This window comes from Suncus etruscus, chromosome 20, assembly GCF_024139225.1.
Source record: "Suncus etruscus isolate mSunEtr1 chromosome 20, mSunEtr1.pri.cur, whole genome shotgun sequence".
Lineage (NCBI taxonomy): Eukaryota > Metazoa > Chordata > Mammalia > Eulipotyphla > Soricidae > Suncus > Suncus etruscus.
The window spans coordinates 43,317,394-43,338,822 of record NC_064867.1 but is presented as its reverse complement, the minus strand read 5'-3'; the positions used below and the strand labels follow the sequence as shown (position 1 = coordinate 43,338,822).

The window sequence follows — 21,429 nt, the reverse complement described above, 5'->3', positions numbered from 1 at the left end:
CCCTGAGCCTGCTGGGGGCGATTTCTGAGCACATAGCCAGGAGTAGCCCTTGAGCGCTGCCAGGTGTGACCCAAAAACAAAGACAAAGAAACAAACAAAAAATTATTGATGAATCCAGGGAGCTTAGTTCAACAGGCTGAGCACATGCTTTGTATACAGAAGGCCTGAGTTTGATCGTTGGCATTTTTAAAATCCCAAGCAGAGAGACAGGAGTAACCCCTCAGCACTTATGAGTGTGACACTCCCCTTTCCAGAAACATTACTGATAAAGGCACAAATAACACTTTTCTGTTTTCTGTATATGTTCTTTTTTAAAATTATTTTCCCTTGGGCTCCATCATCTTTCCCTCACAGCTGTATAGTATTCCATTAAGTATATGTACCACAGTTTCTTTATCCATACTATCTTTCGGTAGAAGTTTGGTGTGTTTGTGTTGTATCTTATCTTAAAGTAGCCCCCTTAGTTCTTCTCTTAAGGGTGGTTTCGAGTTTGTTGAGCTATTGTTTATCTATAAAGTTGTTTATAATTTCTTCAAATCTATATGAGAGTTTGACTGGGTAAAGTATTCTTTTATTTTTATTTATTTAAAAAATTTTTTGGTGGGCCGGGCGGTGGCGCTAAAGGTAAGGTGCCTGCCTTGCCTGCGCTAGCCTTGGACGGACCGCGGTTCGATCCCCCGGTGTCCCATATGGTCCCCCAAGCCAGGAGCAACTTCTGAGCACATAGCCAGGAGTAACCCCTGAGCGTTACCGGGTGTGGCCCAAAAACCAAAAAAAAAAAAAAAAAAAAAATTTTTGGTATTTTTTGGTCACACCCTTCAGAGCTTAGGGGTTGCTCGTGGCTCTGTGCGCAGATATTTTTCCTGGTGGTGTTTGGGGGAATCATCTGGAATGCCAGGGATCAAACCTGGGTTGGCTGTGTGCAAGGCAAACTTCCTACCTGCTGTGCTATCATTTCAGCCCCCTAGGTAAAGTATTCTTGGTGAGAAATTCATTGAGTTTTTTCACTATATCCTACCACTGTCTTCATGCCTGGAGATTTGCCTTTGATAATGTGCTATAAATCTTAAGGATGTGCCTTTGTATGTAATTATTTGTTTAATCTTGCTGCTTTCAGTATTCCACATTTGTGTTTTTCATCATTGTGATTAGGATGAGCCTTGGGGTGTTTTTACTTGAATCTCTTTTAGCTGATAACTCTTCAGGCATCCAGGATATGGGTACATGCATTCTCAGCTCTGAGAGCTTTTCAGCTAATGATGTCTTCAATTGTTGCTTATTCATAGCAGATTGTCTTCCTGGCTCTCTGGGATCCAGCAATTCTTTGGCTGTTTCTGTGGAATTTATCTCCAAGTCCTTTTGTCTTTTTACTTGTAGTCTCAAGGTGCTTTCCTTTGTCACTATCAGTCTTCCCCGCTGCCAGAGAGGTCTCTGGAGTTTTTGTGGGTGAGAGATTATAATGGACCCACTAACTAAGCAGCTGCCTGCCTTCGGCATGGCCTCTCCCACAAGTCCATTTATTCAGGCTTATCTGGCAACTTTGCTGCTTGCCTCACAACATCCCCTCTCTCTGCTCACCAAGGAACTACCTGGGCTGCAGTCAGGAATAACTCCTAGTGGGCTAGGGGGAATCATATGGGGTCCCAGGGATTGAATCTAGGTCGGCTGTATGTAAGCCAAGCACTCTACCCACTGTACTGCCGCTCTGCCTCATGCATATAAATTTTATAATTTTATAATTGGTGTATCTTCCTTATAAAGGAATGCTTTATCCTTATGAAATCTCTTACAGTGCATTTGCCACTGAGTTTATTTTTGCTTAGAATTAATATAACTATAGGCTCCTTTTTAAAAAAATTTTAATTATTTAAGCACCTTGGTTACAGGATTGTTCATTGTTGGAGTTCATTCATACAGTGTATATCATTTCTCACCGGTGCACCCTGTACCTTTCCCATCACTGATCTCTCCTATTTTTCTCCCTCCCCCTTGTTCTAGGACAGGCAACTTGCCCCCCTCCCTCTCTCTCTCCCTCCCTCCCTCCCTCTCTCTCTCTCTCTCTCTCTCTCTCTCTCTCTCTCTCTCTCTCTCTCTCTCTCTCTCTCTCTCTCTTCTTTTTTCATCAGTACTCAGTTCTCAGTTCTTGTCTAGAGCGATCAGCTCCATCTATCATTGTCCTAGAAGGCCCTTCTCACTCCAACTATACTCACCATTCTTTGTCATGAGCTATCTACAAAACCTGGGCTGGACCTCTGACCTTTGTCCATTGTCTCTGGGTATTATTATGACCTTGCTATGTCTTGATTTTCTTAAATCCTACAAATGAGTGAGACTATAGACTTCTTTTTTTTTTGTTTTGTTTTTGGGCCACACCCAGTGGTGCTCAGGGGTTACTCCTGGCTGTTTGCTCAGAAATAGCTCCTGGCAGGCACGGGGGACCATATGGGACACCGGGATTCAAACCAACCACCTTTGGTCCTGGATCGGCTGCTTGCAAGACAAACACCGCTGTGCTATCTCTCCGGGCCCGAGACTATAGACTTCTTTGTTGAAAAATGTCTTGTTAGTCAAACATTTTCTTTTTGTTTGTTTGTTTGTTTTTTGTGTTTTTGTTTTTTGTTTTTGGATCACACCCGAAACATTTTCTACTCTTTTTACTTTCATCTCTTTGTCTTTTGCTGAATAATTAAATTCTGTAAAGTCATTCATAGTTGAACCTATTTCTATACATTTTACTTTGTTTTTTTTTTGGGGGGGGGGATCACACCCAGTGATGCTCAGGGATTACTCCTTGCTCTGCGCTCAGAAATTGCTCCTGGCTTGGGGGGACCATATGGGACGCTGGGGATTGAACCCAGTTTCGACCTCATGCAAGGCAAACGCCATGCCGCCGCACTATCATTCCAGCCTGAATTTTACTTTATCTATTTAATTGTTCATAATTCCCTACTCATCTTTTAGAATCACTTTTTTTTTCATTCTTCTTTTTACTCAACTATTTTTTTTAAATAAATTTTATCATAATACTGTGATTTACCAAATTGTTCATAATAGTTGTTTCAGGCATTAACTGTTAAAGCACCAATCCCACCACCGGTGTGACATTTCCACCCACTGTGTCCCCAACTTCCCACCTACCACCTTTGCCTGCCCTCTTGTAGGCACAAACAAATTCACTTCACATTGTGCATTATAACACAAAGGCAAAACTCAGATAAATAAGGGTCAATTGAAAATAATTGTGTCTCTCCATAGTGTTAGTAAGATCATTATCTAAGGATTTACTGCGTTGTTCTTTGTGCTACTTGAGCTCTGTTACTGGTGAGGCTTCCTGAGCTTGATTTCTATGTAACTTTCCCATCAGATTTCCTGTGATACTACAGGTCTGACACTAGTATGAAATTTTGAGTTGTCCCGAGGCTGGACCTATAGATCTAAAACAGAGTTGATGGCTTGGCAGTTTGATAAACTGTGCCTTTTTGTCAGAGGGTGTTGGGCATGCTGTGCCTGTCATTTTGAGAATGCCCCAGAGGTAGCAGCTTGGACCAGATTATAATGCTGGGAAGAGTGGGCATCTGTTAATTTTTTTTTTTTTTTTGAGCTTGCTAGAGGAGCTGGGCTGCTTTTCTGCCAAGAAGATCTCCAGCTGCTATAAAATCATAAACTCAGTTCCTCTTTGTTTAGTGACTGCTTTAGAAATCACAAAACTGTACTTAGATGATCAAAGTTTGCCTGCTGAGATATCAAAGTGAAAGGAGCCACGGGGCCAGAGAGATAGCATGGAGGAAAGGTGTTTGCCTTGCATTCAGAAGATCGGTAGTTAGAATCCCGGCATCCCATATGGTCCCCTGAGCCTGCCGGGGGTGATTTCTGAGTGTAGAGCCAGGAGTGACCCCTCAGCGCTGCCGGGTGTGACCCAAAAACAAAGAACAAATAAACAAAAAAAAGGAGCCACGATCCAATTTTTTTTTATTTATGATAAAATTTATCTGTAAAGTGAGTTCACATGGCATGGGAGTAAAAAGTGTTATCAAAAGACACTTGACATGTGTTTTTTGTTAATCTTTTCCTATATGGGTTGGTACTTAATAAAAAAATAAAAGCAAGCATATTCTGCATTTGCTGCAACTTTTTTTTCCTTTCCCGCACTTCATTTTTTGTTGCTGTTGTGACATTGAGGGCTCATGCCTCTAGTTATTGTGATGCTCTCTGTTGTTGGCTTTCTTATTTTTTGATTGGGTCATGCCTGGCATTGCTCGTGGTCTACTCCCAGCTATGTTCTCAAGGATGTCTCTCTCTCTGCAGCACTGGAGGACCATGTGGCGCTTTGGGTAGAACCTGGATCTTCTGCATGCAAAATGTACATTTATATAAAGTCATTTTCTGAGCCATCATTTTTTTGTTATAACACATCAGTCAATTATCCATGTCAGTGCACACAGAAGTGCATTTGCTTTCTGTTGTTGTTTTGTTGTTGTTGTTGTTTTGATGGCTTAGACCTTGTGGTGCTCAGGGGCTACTCCTGGCTCTGCACTCAGGAATTGCTCCTGGCAGACTTGGGAGACCTATGGGAAGCCAAGGATTGAATCTGGACCAGCCATATGTAAGGCAGGCACCCTACCCACTCTACTGTCTCTTTGTACATAATTCCTTCTTCAAGTTGTTTATATATATTTTTTAATTTTGGGGCCACACCTGGCAATCTAAGGGATTATCCTGGATCTGCACTAAAACATCACTCCTGGCAGGCCAGGGGACCATACGGAATACAGGGGATCAAACCCGGATCAGCAGCCTACAAGGCAAATGCCCTACCCACTGTGCTATCACTCCAGCCCCTTTGTACATAATTTCTAAATATTATATAATATTTCAATGACTGTTTACCAAACAATGAACAGAATGGTGTATGGTGAACATATGCACAAGAAGACCACGGACAGGTAACTTTTCATGTTTAGGAGTGAATAGAAAGAGTAGTCAACTGAAAATAAGGAGAGTCACATAGAAGAATATGGGAAAATTTTGGTTTTGGGATGAGGATTTGACGGTGAAATCATATAGGTTAAAGATAGAGAAATAATTACTATTAGATTTTATTTTTAATTTAAAATATACATATGTATATATTTTTCCCCATCCCCCAAAATATACATATATTTTTTGGTGTTTGAGCCACAGCCGGTGATGCTCAGAAATCGCTCCTGGCCTGGGGCGCCATATGGGACACCTGGGATCGAACTCAGTCTGTCTTGGGTCAGCCTCATGCAAGGCAAACACCCTACTGGTGTGCTATTGCTCCAGCCCCAAGATTTAGAAATTTTTTAAACCATAAAAATAGAAATCAGGGGACAGGAGATATAGTGGGTAAGACACTTTCATAAGCCTGACCTGGGTTTGATCCCAGGTATCCCATGCGGTTCCCAGAGCACTGCCAGGAGTGATTTTTGAGTGCAGATCTAGGATAATCCCTTAGATTGTCAGGTCTTACCCCAAAATTATATATATAGTGAATTGAAGAAGGAATAAACAAAAAAGGAGACAGCACTTACTTGCCTGATGACTCAAGGAGTAGAACACTGACATTTGTTGAATGAGTCCTGAATTTCTAGGAAGACTCTGTTATCTCAGACATACAGAACAGGTTTACTTGTTCTACCTGTCTGCTAGTTAAGACAAAGCTATTTGTTTTGTCGAAGGTAGTTTGCTTTATACTCATATGAGGTAGGCGTAGCTCCTGGTTTAATAAAGGGAACCTCTTTCCCTCCTTGTAGGAAAGTTCTTGTTTCTTCCTTTCTTAGGCATTGGAGGGAGACGGTGGATCAGTTAACCTGTTTGTGGATTTTATATCCTTCATCATCTTCTAAACTCAATATGAGCTGAGCTGTTTTCTCCTTCCTTCATGCCTAGGCCCGGTATGAAAGCCAGAGAATCCAAATGGAGTCAGAGCTGGCTGTGCAGCTGGAACAGCAGGTGACAGAGCGGTTGGCACAGGCCCAGGAGAGTAGCGTGCGTCAGGCAGCTTCCCTCAGGGAGCATCACAGGTACTTCCTCCATGCTTCTCCCCAGCAGTAGGGATGGTTAGTGCCCTGTCCAGAGTTTCTTGGATTCCTTTACACTGAACCCTGTTAGCCTATCAAGGTTGAAACCTGTCAAGGATCTAAGGAAGGAAAGATGCACAGTGTACCTGATACTTCCATCATGTATGGAAATTTAATAAGTATCTTTAAAAATATTTTTTGTGGGGCTGGGAAGGTGGCGCTAGAGGTAAGGTGTCTGCCTTGCAAGCACTAGCATAGGACGGACCGTGGTTCGATCCGCCCGGCATCCCATATGGTCCCCCAAGCCAGGAGTGACTTCTGAGCGCATAGCCAGGAGTAACCCCTGAGCGTCACTGGGTGTGGCCCAAAAACCAAAAAAAAAAAAAAAAAAAAATATATATATATATATATATATATATATATATATATATATTAAAAACCATGGTCCACACAGTTGTTTCTGTCATTCCATGTTCTAACATCAAACCCACTACCAGTGTAAAATTTGTTCTACCACTGTCCTCAGGTTACCACTTATCCACAAGCCTGCCCTGTTGCCAGGCACAAAGTAATTCACTTTATATGGCTTGTTTACAACTAAGTGGTAATAAAAATTTAAAAAACTACAGCAAAATTGTGAAAAATTATTATGTCGTAATGGAGTCTTTAAGTCATTATCTGAAGGGGTAATTGGTTTTGTTCATTGACCATAGGTGGCATTTATGCTACTTGGACTTCTAATTTGGTTCTCCTACTGGGTTGTCAGTATTGAAAAATTTGGACATGTCTCAAGTTCCAGGAATTCCAAGTTATGTGGTTGACACAATGGCAGATATGTGGTATAGCTATGGCTGCCAGAAAAAAATGAAGGAAACTGGGGAGATGCTACCCAAGCTCACTCCCAACAATGCCCTGGGAATTTCAGTCCAAATACCACCATACCTGGAATTTTTGTCAGTTAGGTGTCTCTATAGAGATCAGTAGTAAAGCAGTGGGCCATTGGCTTGGCGGTGATTGTGGGTTGTGGGTGCAAGTATCAATGCTTTGGCAGGGTGGGAACTTGGCCCACCTCTCCTCCCAAGCCAAGAGTGACCCTGATTTCAGCTCTGAGACTGGTTCACCCATGGTCTTTCAAGGCTGGCTTATATCTCTTTTGAGAATAAAATGAGTCTATCTAGCTGGCAATGGCTGACATCTTTAATCAGTAACTTATAGAAACAGGTATATTATTTATATCAGTTTCCTCAGAGCGCTGGGAACTAGGATGGGCTCCAGGAATGGGCACACAACGATTAGTGATGTGCATTATCTCCCTAGCCTCCCTGGGGATTGAGGTCCTAGTCCCATTTTGCAATCCATTTGTCCAACCATTTTTCCTGAAAAGGCTTTATTTGTTTTTAAACTTATTTGGGGTGGCACTTTTGTCAGTTCTTGGGGCTACCAGGGCTACATCCAGCTGTACTTGGAGTCACAAATTATTGGTATCAAATTCAGAGTCAATCTATTCCACCCCTTTGAGTTAGTTCCCTGGCTCTGGAAGCACATTTTTGCTAGGAAGGAGTAGAGGGTCTCTTAACCAGTACTCAAGGACCTGGGAATTGTTACCCATGATATTTGGCCAAGTAGTCTAGATGACTCGATATAGGGCCTAAGAATGAAGGAATGCTTGGGACTAGGGTGTCAGGCAGTCCTCGGGATCTATGATGCTAGGCTGCACTTGCAAGCTTTTGCCCTGACTCTTGTGCTGTTGCTCAGATCTGGAATTTTGTTGGTCACACTTGGCGATACTCAAGGATTATTCTTGAGTCTGTGCTGGGTGCTGGGTCCCTTTTGGTGTTGCTAAATATAGAGGAGGCCTCATACCCCAAGAAACAATGCCAGCACAGGAAATAATCCACACCAGGTTAGGGAGTCAAAATAGGTTCAGGAACTTCCACCACAAGCTAATCGCAAGCTGGCAAAAGGGCATCAGCAGACAGAGACAAAAATCGGTTGAAGTCTCTGTGACCCGAGGTCTTAAGAGGGAAGAGTTGGACAATCCCTCATGAATGGAGAACAGGTATGGGTTGGGGGGCCAATCCAGAGGTTTTTCCCACACAGGTGGGACAAGCACATGCAAAGAAAAATCATCCAGATTAGGGTGAAACCAATTCCTCCAAGAGCTCAGGAAATCATGAAATGTCGGAGGTCGAACCTGTTTTCCAAGATGCAAAATCCACACTCAGCTCATTGAGCCATCTCTCTGGCTCCTGGAAACACTTTTTCAATGAATCACTTCTCTACTAATCCTACTCTCAAGTTCCCACTTCTGGCTGGATCAGCCTTATTCTGGCCCCACCTGTCACGTCGATGGCTAACTCCAACAAGAATACCACCTTGATTCTCCCCACTTAAGTTCTCTTGTCCCTTTTTTCAGTTCCGTCCTTTTTTTCTCATCTCCGTCCTCAGGAAGCAGCTGCAGGACCTAAGTGGACAGCACCAGCAGGAACTAGCGACACAGCTGGCTCAGTTCAAGATGGAGATGGCAGAACGAGAAGAGCGCCAGCAGCAGGTGCTACAGGACTATGAGCTCAGGTACTGGGTCCAGGTATTGCTCGGTCGTAGATCATTTTCTGTGGTAGATTCCAAACGAGGACTTGGGTGGATCTGCGTCTAAATTGATCGTTGATTTCAGAATTCCATGTTTCGGTTTATTCCATTCTGGGTCCTCTTGGTTTCCAAGGCTGCTTTCCTCTGGCCTCGTCTCACCTCTTGCATCTTTTCTTCAGACTGGCCCGGGAGCAGGCAAGAGTCCGGGAGCTTCAGAGTGGGCACCAGCAACTGGAGGAGCAGCGGGTGGACCTGGTGGAGCGACTCCAAACCATGCTGCAGACCCACTGGGAGGAAGCAAACCAGCTGCTGAGCTCGGCTGTTCTACCTCCCAACCCCCCGGTACACATCTCCCTTGGACTGAGCTGTTCAGAGTAGGGTTCAGATGGGTCACACCCCAGGAAGTTTGGCTCCCTCCCAAGGGAAGTTTTAAGTTCTTTGGTTTTGGATTTGTGCTACACCCTGGCAGCACTCAGGGGTCACTTCTGGCTCCGTGTTCAGAAATTACTCCTGGCCGGTTCAGGGGACCATATGGGATGCCAGGGGTTAAATTCAAGTTGGCTGCATGCAAGGCAAATGCCCTACCCACTCTGCTATCACTCCAGCCCCGTAAATTCAATTCTTATAATCCACATTAGGGAGGAAAAAAAAAATCTGTGAATGTTATCAAAGAGTAACTGTCTCTGTCTCTTCACCAAAGAAATCTCTATTTCACACCCGTAGCTCATGCAAAGTGGCCCCACTGCATAGGGCTTTACTCTCCTCTTCAGCTGTGAGGTGACGAATATAATTTTTGCTAAAGGACAAACCATTAATGAATTAATGATGATTTTAAAGGACAAAAAAACTTCTGTCATGTCTGACCTAGAACAGGGCGGAGAGTCTTATCCCTAAATTTGTTTATATGCCTCTCCTACTGCTTATTTTTGGAGGGAGTACAGCAGGGAGGGCGTCTCCCAATTACTGCTCTTAGGTGACCTGGGGGAGGCCATTCCCAGTGGGTCTCCTGCCACTGTGAGGGCCCAAGGATGCGAACCTGCTCAGGCCCTGCAGTCTGGATTATCCAGGCCATCGAAGCAATGCTTGGGGACAGGAGGGCTCCAGGGCTGCTCCAGTGATGCTCTGGGGTGGCAATGTTTTTTGGGGGAGGGGGTTGGGACACACCTAGTGATGCTCAGGAGTTACTCCTGGCATGCTAGGATTGAACCCATCCAGGTTGACTGCATGCAAAGAAAATGCCCTCCCTGCTCTACCCTCTGTACACAGTGTTTTTCCTTTGTTTTTCTTTTTGGGCCACACCCGGTGATGCTTAGAAGTTACTCTTGCTATTCGCTCAGAAATTGCTCCTGGCTTGGGGGACCATATGGGACGCCAGGAATCAAACGCAGGTCCGTCCTGGGCAGCCACATGCAAGGCAAATGCCCTACTGCTGTGCTGTCATTCCGGCCCCTGTACACAGTTTTTATTTAACCATTGTTTTCCAAAAAGGCTGGACCAGTTGACATTGTCACCTTAGTGAATGAGAGCCCTTTTCCCCACTCATCCATGCCAACACTAGTTGTTCTTGTTGTCTCGTTTTTTGGCCACACACAGTGGTACTCAGAGAGGTTACTCCTGGCTCTGTGCTCAGAAATTACTTTTGGCTGGCTTAGAACCATATGGAGTGCTGGAGATCAAACCCAGGTCAGCCGATTGCAAAGCAAATGCCCTACCCGCTGTGCTATCACTCCATTCCCTTTTCTTGTTCTTTGTGGTGTGTGCCAGTCTCTGTGGTGTGAAATGATATTTCATTATTGTCTTGCTTTTCATTTCCCTGATGATTAGTGGTGTGGAGCATTTTTTCATGTGCCTTTTGAGCATTTGTGTTTCTTTTTTGAGGAAGTTTTCGTTCATCTCTTCCCATGTTTGAATGGGGTTGGATCCAAAAGCTCTACCAGTACCTTATATATCTTAGTATTAATTTTTTATCAGGTAAGAATTGGGTAAATAGTTTCTTCCATTGTGTGCAGTCTTTGTATCCTGGTCACATTTCCTTTGAGTTGCAGAAACGTCTTAGTTTTTGATGTAGTCCCATTTACTTATTTCTTTTTTTTCATTTGCTAATTTTTGCTTCCATTTGTTTGGTAAAGGTGTTTTATCCCTGAAGATACATTATCGTCAATGTCAGGGAGAGTTCTACCTAAGTTTTCCTTTATGATTTTAGTTCTGATAACAAGGTCTTTAATCCATTTGATTTGACTCTTTTGTACAGCGTTAAAGAGAGTTCTGAATTAACTTTTTTGCATGTAGCTGATCAGTTTTCCTAACACTTACTGAAAATGCTTTTCTTGCTCCACTTTATTTTTCTTGTCTCTTTATCAAAATTAATTGGTAATATACTAGACAGAACTTTTTCCCCCATTTCCATAGATAGAACTTTTAATAAATGTTACTACATAATTTTTCCCCGTAAGAAAGGTTTCTATTAGAAGTTAAGAATATGACTCAAGGGGCCGGAGGATGCGGTTCAATCCCTCGGCATCCCGTATGGTCCCCCAAGCCAGGAGCGATTTCTGAGTGCAAAGCCAGGAGTAACCCCTGAGTGTCACCAGGTGTGGCCCAAAAACCAAAACCAAAACAAACAAACAAAATGTGGTTCAAGAGAACCAAAGTGATAGTTAAGTAAGCAGGTAGGACCATTGCCTTACAGGTATCCAACCTAGGTTTGATCTCTGAGCCCAAAAATCAAACAAAAAAACAAACTTTTTTAAAAAAGGAAGAAGGGGCTGGAGCAATATCACAGCAGTAAGGCGTTTGCCTTGCATGCCAGGACGGATCTGGGTTGGATCCCCGGCATCCCATATGGTCCCCCAACCCCAATCGATTTCTGAGCATGTAGCCAGGAGTAACTCCTAAACGTCACCAGGTGTAGCCCCAAAACTAAATACCAAAAAAAAAAAAAAAAAAAGAGTGTGACTTAAGTGATAGAGCTTTGGGTTCGATCCACTCTCTCTTTGTAAACCCTGAGCATCACTGGATATAGCACCATAACAATAAAAATATTTTGTTTACTTTTATTTATGTTATTAAATTATTTAATTTTATTTATTCTTTATGTTGAGCAGAGTTCCTCTGAAGCAAGATAAATGCATATATACAAAATGTTCTCATTATGTAAGCATTTATCAGAATTTGTTTTTTTTGTTTTTTTGTTTGTTTGTTTGTTTTTTTTGGGTCACACCCAGCAGCGCTCAGGGGTTCCTCCTGGCTCTATGCTCAGAAATAGCCCCTGGCAGGCACAGGGGATCATATGGGATGCCGGGATTCAAACCACCATCCTTCTGCATGAAAGCCAAATGCCTAACCTCCATGCTATCTCTCTGGCCCCAGAATTTTTTTTTATTATTTTTTGTTTTTTTTGGGGGGGGGGGCAGGGGATACAGCCAGCTATGCTAAAGGCTTTCTCGTCTCTCTGTGCTCAGGAATTATTTCTGGTAGGCTTGGGGGACCATATGGGGTACCAGAAACAAAACCCAGCTGTCTACATACAAGACAAGTGCATTACATATTGGAGTTTTTCTCCAGCCCCAGGATTTGGTTTTATATAGCAGAAAATATAACTGTGGGAACATAAAGATAAAATCTGAATGTTAAATTTTACTCTGGAAAGAAACTGCATGAATTACCAAATTTACCTTTTTAAGGAAATTCAACTAATTTGTTATCTTATTATATCATATACTTCGTCTTTTCTCTTAAAATGTACTGATATTTGTTTCTTCTCTTCGATTCAATCTTGTGCCTAGGTTTCTGTTGCCAACCCTTCCAGCCCTGGACCTCAGGAACCAGAAATGGGGGATAAGAGGACCTGGAACATGCCTCAGGTAGCAGTGGCCCTGAAGCCTGCAATGCAGCAGAGCCGGGAAGCAAGGATTGAACAGCCTGGAGTGCAGCCCGTCCTCTGTAACTCCTCCTCAGAGCTTAGCCTTCTGCTTGGTCCCTCTTTCCAGAGCCAGAATTCCTTCCAGCCCCTGGAACCAAAGCCAGATCTCACTCCATCCTCAGGTAAATGGAACAACTTATTATGGATCCCACAGTTGACGTTTTATGACTCTCTATAACTTGAGCATTTTGTTTCCCAGATGTCAGTTACCATAACTTGAGAGGAGCAGAAATAGAGTCAAGTTGGTTCAAATAAAGGGCGTGAGAGGCTGTGAGATAGCTCAAAGGGCAAGGGAGCCTACTGGGAGAGTTGATCCCAGGACTGCATGATCCCCCAGGTACCATGGGGCATGGCCTCCAGCATTAAGCCAGGAGTCGCTCCTGAATACCATGGGGTGCGGCCCAAGAGCAAAAATCAAGGGAGTGAGATCTAAAGGAAATGAGAAACTGAGGCAGCTCATCCTCTTTTCTCTCTCTCTCTCACTCTGCTTCTTGCTCTCATAATTTTGACTTGAATGGGTTTGACTGGATATGACATTGACTCTTACCAAGATTCTAGAAAACCTTAGCGAAGCATTGGTGTCTGTTCCTTAGGTCCAGTTTAGATTGTAGTAAGGCAGTGTAATGGGTGAGTAAACACTCCCTGAATGGACTGACTTTGGGGGAGGCGTCTTCTAGTTTAGTTGGCTCTGACTTGGGCGAATGTGGATTCTATGAGTGATGGAAACATATACCCCTAGTTGAGTTAGGACTAAAGGGAGGCATGCTGGGGTTATGACTTTGTGGGAGAGCACATCCTTTGGCATTATTGTATCTCTGAGTTTGATCCCTGGTGCTGCAGAAAATAAAAAATGTTTCTACAATTAAAAAAATTTAAATTATAAATGTACAGTGGATACAGTGCTTGCCTTGCACATGTCTGACTCAGGTTTTATCCCCAATCCCACATGGTCCCCTCAGCCCACCAGGGTGGTCCCTGAGCACAAAAACCATGAGTAAGCCCTTAGTACCACCAGGTAGGCTCTAAAACACAACAAAAACAATACAAATTAAAATGATATAATAATAATAAAAAGAATGAAGGTATTTCTGGTGAAGGGACCAGGACAAGTTTATTAATCCTAGATCATTCAGTATATTGGGTTTTATTAGGATAGTTCAAAATGTAGTTATTTCTCTAACTAAACTCATCACTCTTTGTGGTGAGCTTCCTAAGGTGAGCTGGAACTTCCAGCTCTTTTCTCTTTTGTGTCTGAAAATTATTATTGCAAGAATGTCTTTCATTTTTCTTAAAACCCATAGATGAGTGAGACCATTCTGTGTTTTTCTCTCTCTCTCTGACTTATTTCACAATGGCACACATCACAAAGAATGAGAATAAACAGTGTTGGTGGTGATGTGGAGAGAAAGGAACTCTTATCCACTGCTGGTGGGAATGCCGTCTAGTTCAACCTTTTTGGAAAGCGATAATGGAGATTCCTCCAAAAACTGGAAATCGAGCTCCCATACGATCCAGCTATACCACTTCTAGGAATATACCCTCGGAACACAAAAATACAATACAAAAACCCCTACCTTACACTTATATTCATTGCAGTACTATTTACCATAGCAAGACTCTGGAAACAACCAAGATGCCCTTCGACAGACGAATGGCTAAAAAAACTGTGGTACATATACACAATGGAATATTATGCAGCTGTCAGGAGAGATGAAGTCATGGCCTTGCTTTTATTTCTTTTCATTTTTCAGTTTTGGTGCCACACTTGACTACCCTGGGCTTACTGCTCATGTGATAATGGGGATCGAACCACATCTTCTGCGTGCAGAGCATGTGTTGCTTTTTTTTTTTTTTTTTTTTTTGGTTTTTGGGCCACACCTGGCATTGCTCAGGGGTTACTCCTGGCTGTCTGCTCAGAAATAGCTCCTGGCAGGCACGGGGGACCACATGGGACACCGGGATTGGAACCAACCACCTTTGGTCCTGGATCGGCTGCTTGCAAGGTAAACGCCGCTATGCTATCTCTCCGGGCCCTGCATTTTTTTTTAACCATGTCATTGGCCCTTATTATTTTACTAACTAAAGCAGTGTGTAATTGCTTTAGTCACAATAGCCCCAAATTGGAAACAGCTGAAGTATTCTTTAATCTCCAGTCGTTTAAACTTTGATATTCATCTTCTTCTAGCTGTGATGCCCTCCTTATGTAGTTAATAGACCTGTTTTCTGCTGGGCATTTGGTGAGTCCCCTAGAACATATACATAGTTTCACTTTACATCTGGAGACACACGGTTTCACTGTACATCTGGGGCCTTCTCCTTTGCAGTTGGGGCCTTCCATTGTGATCTGGGCATTTGGTGAGTCCCTATGACATATACTTGGTTGCACTTTACATCTGGACACACACACACACACACATGCACGCACGCACTTTATATCTGGACAAACACACACACACACACACACACACACACACACACACACACACACACACGGTTTCCCTTTGCATCTGGGCCTTCTCCTCTGCAGTTGGGGCCTTCCATTCTGATCATGCAGCAGAACGGCCATTCCCCGAGGAGGAGCCTATATCTGACAGGGATGGCTTACTAAAGCAAGGGCTGCTCCCTCCTCCGCAACTGGAGGGCCTCAAGAATTTTTTGCATCAGGTAAGAGAGGGTTCATAGGTCCACATTATTTTCCTTTTATCTTTCTCTTTCTCTTCTTCTGCCCTAGGACTCTGGCTATCCCCCTTTTGGTACTAATATCGCAACTTTTTACTTTCCCAGTCTAAAGTTCGATTTCAAAAATTATTTTGCAATTGAATCAGCCTGCCTTAGTCCTTAGTTCCCCTCTCTGGCTTCCCTCAGATACTTGAGTCACTTTCTTGGTCCTCAGGGGACCTTTCTATTTTGTTCCCCCAGCTACTGGAGACAGCACCGCAGAGCAATGAGACCCCTTCTGTTGACCTGTTGCCCCCCAAACCTGGTGAGTGCCAACTCTGAAGGAGGTTAGGGTTGATCCTAGAAAAGATGGAAGGTGGTTATCAGAGGGGTTTTCAGTTTCTGGTAAGGATGACAGAGTACAATGAAGGCTATGCTATGTCATTGCAGTTTTACCCCATTTCTTCATTGCTGGGACTCTTCTTTGGGGGGCTGTTGCTATAGACTGATCCTAGGACTTTGTTGCAAGGCAACTCCTTTCCTGCTGAGTTACATATCTTGGCCCTCTGGATCTCTTTCTCTTTGCCAGGTCCTCTGACTGTCCCGTCTTGGGAGGAAACCTCTCAAGTACCACGTCTTCCACCTCCCGTTCATAAAACTAAAGTACCCTTAGCCATGGCATCTAGTCTTTTCCGAGTCCATGAACTTCCCTCAGCCCGTTCACAAGGCAATGGTCCCAGCGGTGGCTCCCCAGAAAAAGGTAAGCTGCTCTTGGTTTACAGAGAGAGATAAAGGGAAGGCGTAGAGCCAGTACCTGGAACTGAAGTCCCTCCAAGATGCTTAGATGTGATTTCTTAGATGGGAAATACAGGGTGAGGGATGGCAACAGGACCGCAGGGTGATGACCATTCCTGACGTGTCTCTCTCAGGTGGAGACGAACTCACAGTCCCCAGGCAGCTGATGGAGGTGTCCCAGCTGTTACGACTGTATCAGGCTCGGGGCTGGGGAGCGCTGCCCGCTGAGGATCTGTTGCTTCACCTGAAGAGGCTGGAACACAGCGGGTGAGGACCTGGGAGGGAAGGGGAGGCAGAAGAAGTTCACTAGTGAAGTCTACAGTACCAGTTACCAAGGCCACACCCAGCAGTACTGGGGCTCCCCCAGGGCTGCACCTCATAATGCGTATTGAACCAAATGATGCTGAGTCTTGAACTGGAGTTGCGTGCCCTCATCACTCTTCTGCCTCCTAATTCCTCTGCAGCCTTTCCAAGCAGTGCCTATGGGTAGGCTTCTCCCAGCAATCCTGAGCTTTGTCGTATGGACTTGACTCTAGTGGGCCACCTGGGCTCCCTGGGAGCTGAAGGGGAAGAGAGACTATGCCATGTTAGCTGTCACACTCAAAGCCTCCTTGCACCTTTAGGCCTGTGCTCTACCAGTTTGAGCTTTTTCCTGGCCCCAGATTTTTTTTTTCTCTCTGTTCAGCAGTTCCAAATTCAGAATTCTGGGCTTTGACCATCTAGAATACCTTTAATTCCATTATTACACTGTTTCCTCTTATTTGGCCTCCGGGTCTGTCTTGTTTGTTCTTATTCTAAACTTAGGGGATAGTTCTTTTTTTTTTTTTTTTTTTTTTTGGCTTTTTGGCTTTTTGGGTCACACCCAGCAGTGCTCAGGGGTTCCTCCTGGCTCGTTGCTCAGAAATTGCTCCTGGCAGGCTCGGGGGACCATATGGGATGCTGGGATTTGAACCACTGTCCTTCTGCATCTAAGGCAAACGCCTTACCGCTGCGCTATCTCTCCAGCCCCTTGTTGTTATATTCTTTTTTGTTTGTTTGTGGGTCACACCCGGCAGCGCTCAGGGGTTACTCCTGGTTCTGCACTCAGAAATCACTCCTGGCAGGCACGGGGGACCATATGAGATGCCGGGATTCGAACCACCATCCTTCTGCATGCAAGGCAAACGCTTTACCTCCACGCTATCTCTCCGGCCCCTGGAGAGATAATCTAGTGTTGGGGAACTGTAGGAGGAACACTCTCTCATCCCCGTTTTGTGATTTCTCTGACAGGAATGAGAGTCGTGGCGAAAATGTCCCCAAAAGGAACGCAGACTCTCGCTTGGGTGAAATCTCCCGGAAAGAGGTGAGGAAAAGGGGGAAAAGTAATCAAGCAGGGATGATGAGGGAGGAATGGAATGACTCTCACCAGGCCTCTACTGCTGAATGTGCTCTCCCACCTCCTCCAGCTCCCGTTTCCATTTTCTGTAGCTTGGTCATTGCCCTTTTCTGATCGACTCTGTCCCCTCTCTGCACAGTCCCTTTCCTCAGAAGGGTAAGGGATGGGGGATTCCTGTGCTAACCTTTTCTTTTCTTTCTCCCCCTCTTTCAGATTCCCTCCCAAGTTCTCCCTCGTCGCCTTGCTACTACAGCTTCGAAGATAGAAAAACCTTCAGCGCGGAAGAAAAGTGCTCATCCTGCGCCTAGTAGCATGAGGGGTCGGGGGGGAATCTGGAGATAAGCCCATGACCCTCTCCTCTTCACTTAATTTTATTGTTTCTACCACCATCATTATTTTAACAAATGTTCAGTCATATGTATCAGAGGTTCTGATTTAGGGATTTAGAAAATGGAGGTTTGTTAGGAAATAGGAAACTTCTTTGTAAAGAAATTTTACTTTGTTACACTTGAGTGCATTTTTTATGTTATATGTTTCTTATATCTGTTTAAAAAATGACAAAATTCTTTAAAAGAAAATGCTCTAGAACTAAAGCTCAGTGTTTCAAGAGGAAAGCTCTGGTTGGTAGAATTATTGATAAACCCGTATTTTTCATCTTTGTACTTTTCCGTACATCCCAAAATTTCTGGAAAAGGTTATATTATTAATCACATACGGAAATATTTGACTTTCTATTTTATGCTTCAATGTCCTACTAATAAAAACCCTGAAGGCTGGGAGATGTCTCCTGGATCAAACAAGTTTAGCCTCATTTTGACACTAGGAACTGAGAAAGTGCAAACAGGAAGAGTCCTGCCACAGCTGAATAGGAGCTTACTTGACTTCAAAGCTAGACCTCAAAGGAACTTGCTGTTTCTTTATCACTGTTAGTCCACAGCTATGTAAATATTTCTGCCTTTGTTCTTATATGTGTTCACTAACTTGTAAACAATGGCCCACACTTTGGGATCCAGGGAAAAGTAGCTGCTGTACAAATAAGAAGCTGGGCAGACTCTTCTAGAGGCTGTTCAGGTGATTTTGTTGCTTTGATAGTGTTTGTCTCATTCTCTGCTGGACAGTTTGGTGGTGACCATCCAGCCAGCCACACTTCAAGCACCAAAAATTAAATTGACCAAACTTATCTGTGCTAGCCCATCATCATTGGTAGGAGATAGTTTTATGCCATTTTTAAAAGTTGGTGAAATGAATACACAGTGTTGCCTCATTATCTCTCAGATGTCAAACCTGCCACCATCAGTCAACTTGCCCTATATTTTTCTTGACATAAATTATCTGAATAGTATTTTTTAACTCTCCAGAAAAAAATTAGGAAAGAGCACATAGCTGACTTAAGAATTTTGTGAGGGGCCAGAGGAATAGCTCAGCAAGTAAGGTGTTTGCCTTGTCTTCTAAGCCTGCCAGGAATGATTCCTGAATTTAAAGCCAAGAGTAACCCCTGAGTATCACCGGATGTACCCTCCCACCCCCAAATAAACCAGTATAAAAGAATTTTGGGGCTGGAGCGATAGTACAGTGGGTAAGATATTTGCTTTGCATGCAGCCAGCCCAGTTTTGATTCCCAGCATCCCATATGGTCACCCAAGCCCTCCAGGAGTGAACCCTGAGCACTGAGCCAGAACTAAGCAGTAAGTACTGCTAGGTGTATCTCCAAAACAAAAACATTCTTGTTGGGGCTGTAGAGAGAGTACAACCCCAACTGTAAGGGGTAAGGTGCTTGCCTTGTGTGCACTGCAGGTGTGACCCCCCCCAAAAAACAAAATTATTCTGGCCTATCACAAAATTGTTTTTTGGGTCAGACACTAGACACTACTCGGGTTATTCCTGGCTCTGCCTCAGGAATCACTCTGGCAGGGATTGGAGCACCATATAAAATGCAGAGATCAAACCCAGGTCAGCTGCATACAAAGTCTTTATAGCTTTCTGTCCCAAAAGAAATTAGAAAACTATGGGGCCGGAGTGGTGGCACAAGCAGTAGGGAGTTTGCCTTACACACGCTAACCTAGGACGGACCACAGTTCGATCTCTCAGTGTCCATTATGGTCCCCCAAGCCAGGAGCAATTTCTGAGCGAGTAACCAGGAGTAACCCCTGAGTGTCACTGGGTGTGGCTCCAAAACATAAACTAAAGAAGCAAACAAGCAAAAAAAAAGAAATTAGAAAAATATATTTACCCAAATTAAGAATCTATTTCTTCACCAAAGACTATCAAGGAGGCTGAGGAGCCTGTGATCAATCACTAAGAATATTTTGAAAGGTGGGGGAGAGATTTGGGAGAATTCCATGAAAGCTCACATCAGAGGAAGGGAGGGTGCAGCCGGTTAAGCTCGGATTTCACAGGATACAGTATGGAACTTTGTCTTTCAAGAACACTTACAGCAGTCGTGGTTGGGTGGGGGTGGTTCTGGTAGATGAATTCCACAAACATAATGTTGGTTGGGAATGGCAGATTGCAGAAGAAAACACACACCACACTATTTATGTGAAGTTTGAGAACAGACACAGCGTGGTCCAGTCCAGTGTAGGGTATTAAAACATGAAAAGAATGAAGAGGAGGCCTTTGCAAGGCGAATTAATCCAGCGCCATTTGGCACGTATCAGAGTGTGGGTGGAGTGATACTGGTCATCTGCGAGAGGGAGGAGACGTGTAGATTTATTGCAAGTAATGGGAGTCAGGTTACTAACTTCTGGAGGGAGAATTTCCAATATGGAAAGGGAGAAAATAAATTTTGCGGTGCTAGGTTAGGACTGAACTTCTCCGTCTAGATGGTGTTCTCTAATATTAGATATATATGGAAATATCTAGATATAAATTGTCTTATGTTCTTCACATATTACTGGATTATACACTTGCACTAGTTTGCTAGGCTGAGCTGAGCCACAAATTACCACAAATTAAGCAAAATAACAGAAATTTATCTTTTCAGTTCTGATATCAAGATATTAGAAGCACCATTTGTTGGCACAGGCCAATCCAGAGCCTCTAATGTCACACAGGTTTTGTGTGTGTGTGTGTGTGTGTGTGTGTGTGTGTGTGTGTGTGTGTGTCCCCATCTGTCTGCTTGTGTTCTTCTCATGAAGACACCAGTCACTGATTTTACCATGCTACAATCCTATCTGATTTCATTTTGACTTGATGACATCTGCAAATATCCTATTTTCATACAAAGTCTTATTCGGAGGTGCTGGGTGGTTAGGATTTCGACATCTTTTGGGTGACACAATCTAATTCACAATAACAACACATTAACAACAAGCACACCTACCATCCAGCTCTTCCTTTCCAAATACTATTGTGAAATGGCACCAGGACTCCTTAAAGACAAAGCATCAGAATATAACTTCAAAAAGCGCGTGTATTTTAGCTATTCTTTCCCTCTACCCTACGCTAAAAATTGGCTATCAGTGTGACCAATAACAATGGGAAAATTATAAAAATTCATGTAACTATTTCCATAAATGACAAAAGGGAATTCTTCATTGAAATTCTTTTTTAAAACAATCAAATGTTGGTTTTTTTAACATGACAAAAAGACTATTGAAGACCAAAAGTTAAAATTGCACTTAATGGAAAAACATGAATTATTCCTCTTTGAAACAAATAAAACATTATGAACACTAAGTTAGCCCTAAAAATTCTGACAAAGCTACTTGAGAAAAGAAAGTAAGACATATACAAAGAAGGAAGATGTAAGCTATCATATTTTATGTAAAAAGAACCTCAAAATTACTAGAGATAATAAATGAAAGCATCAAATAAGACAAAAGCTAATTTATGGGGATAAGTTTTATTCACAATAAATATATTTATTAATTTGGGGTTGTTATTTAATATATCTTCCTCCTCCTCCACCTCCTCACCGCATTACTTAGGATCTACTTCTGATTCTGTGTTCAGGGATATCATCACTCCTAGTGGCCTTGGAGAACCAAGGAGTGTCAGGAGTCAAACCCATGTGCAAGGCAAACACCTAACTCATTGCTCTCCTTGAC

At 43.3% G+C, this 21,429-nt stretch overlaps 1 protein-coding gene across 1 annotated transcript in view; it reads left to right on the top strand.

The window, feature by feature from the left end:
* The window catches only part of CNTROB (centrobin, centriole duplication and spindle assembly protein), a 28,700-nt gene extending 10,927 nt beyond the window's left edge, over positions 1-17,773 (top strand). The window contains exons 10-19 of the mRNA XM_049766198.1: positions 5,911-6,044; positions 8,490-8,615; positions 8,810-8,972; positions 12,416-12,674; positions 15,080-15,216; positions 15,472-15,535; positions 15,800-15,970; positions 16,140-16,272; positions 17,275-17,347; positions 17,594-17,773. Coding sequence (XP_049622155.1) covers positions 5,911-6,044; positions 8,490-8,615; positions 8,810-8,972; positions 12,416-12,674; positions 15,080-15,216; positions 15,472-15,535; positions 15,800-15,970; positions 16,140-16,272; positions 17,275-17,347; positions 17,594-17,722 — 1,389 coding nt within the window. The 3' untranslated portion in view covers positions 17,723-17,773. The remainder of the gene's footprint in view (positions 1-5,910; positions 6,045-8,489; positions 8,616-8,809; positions 8,973-12,415; positions 12,675-15,079; positions 15,217-15,471; positions 15,536-15,799; positions 15,971-16,139; positions 16,273-17,274; positions 17,348-17,593) is intronic.
* Positions 17,774-21,429: the final 3,656 nt, after the last annotated feature.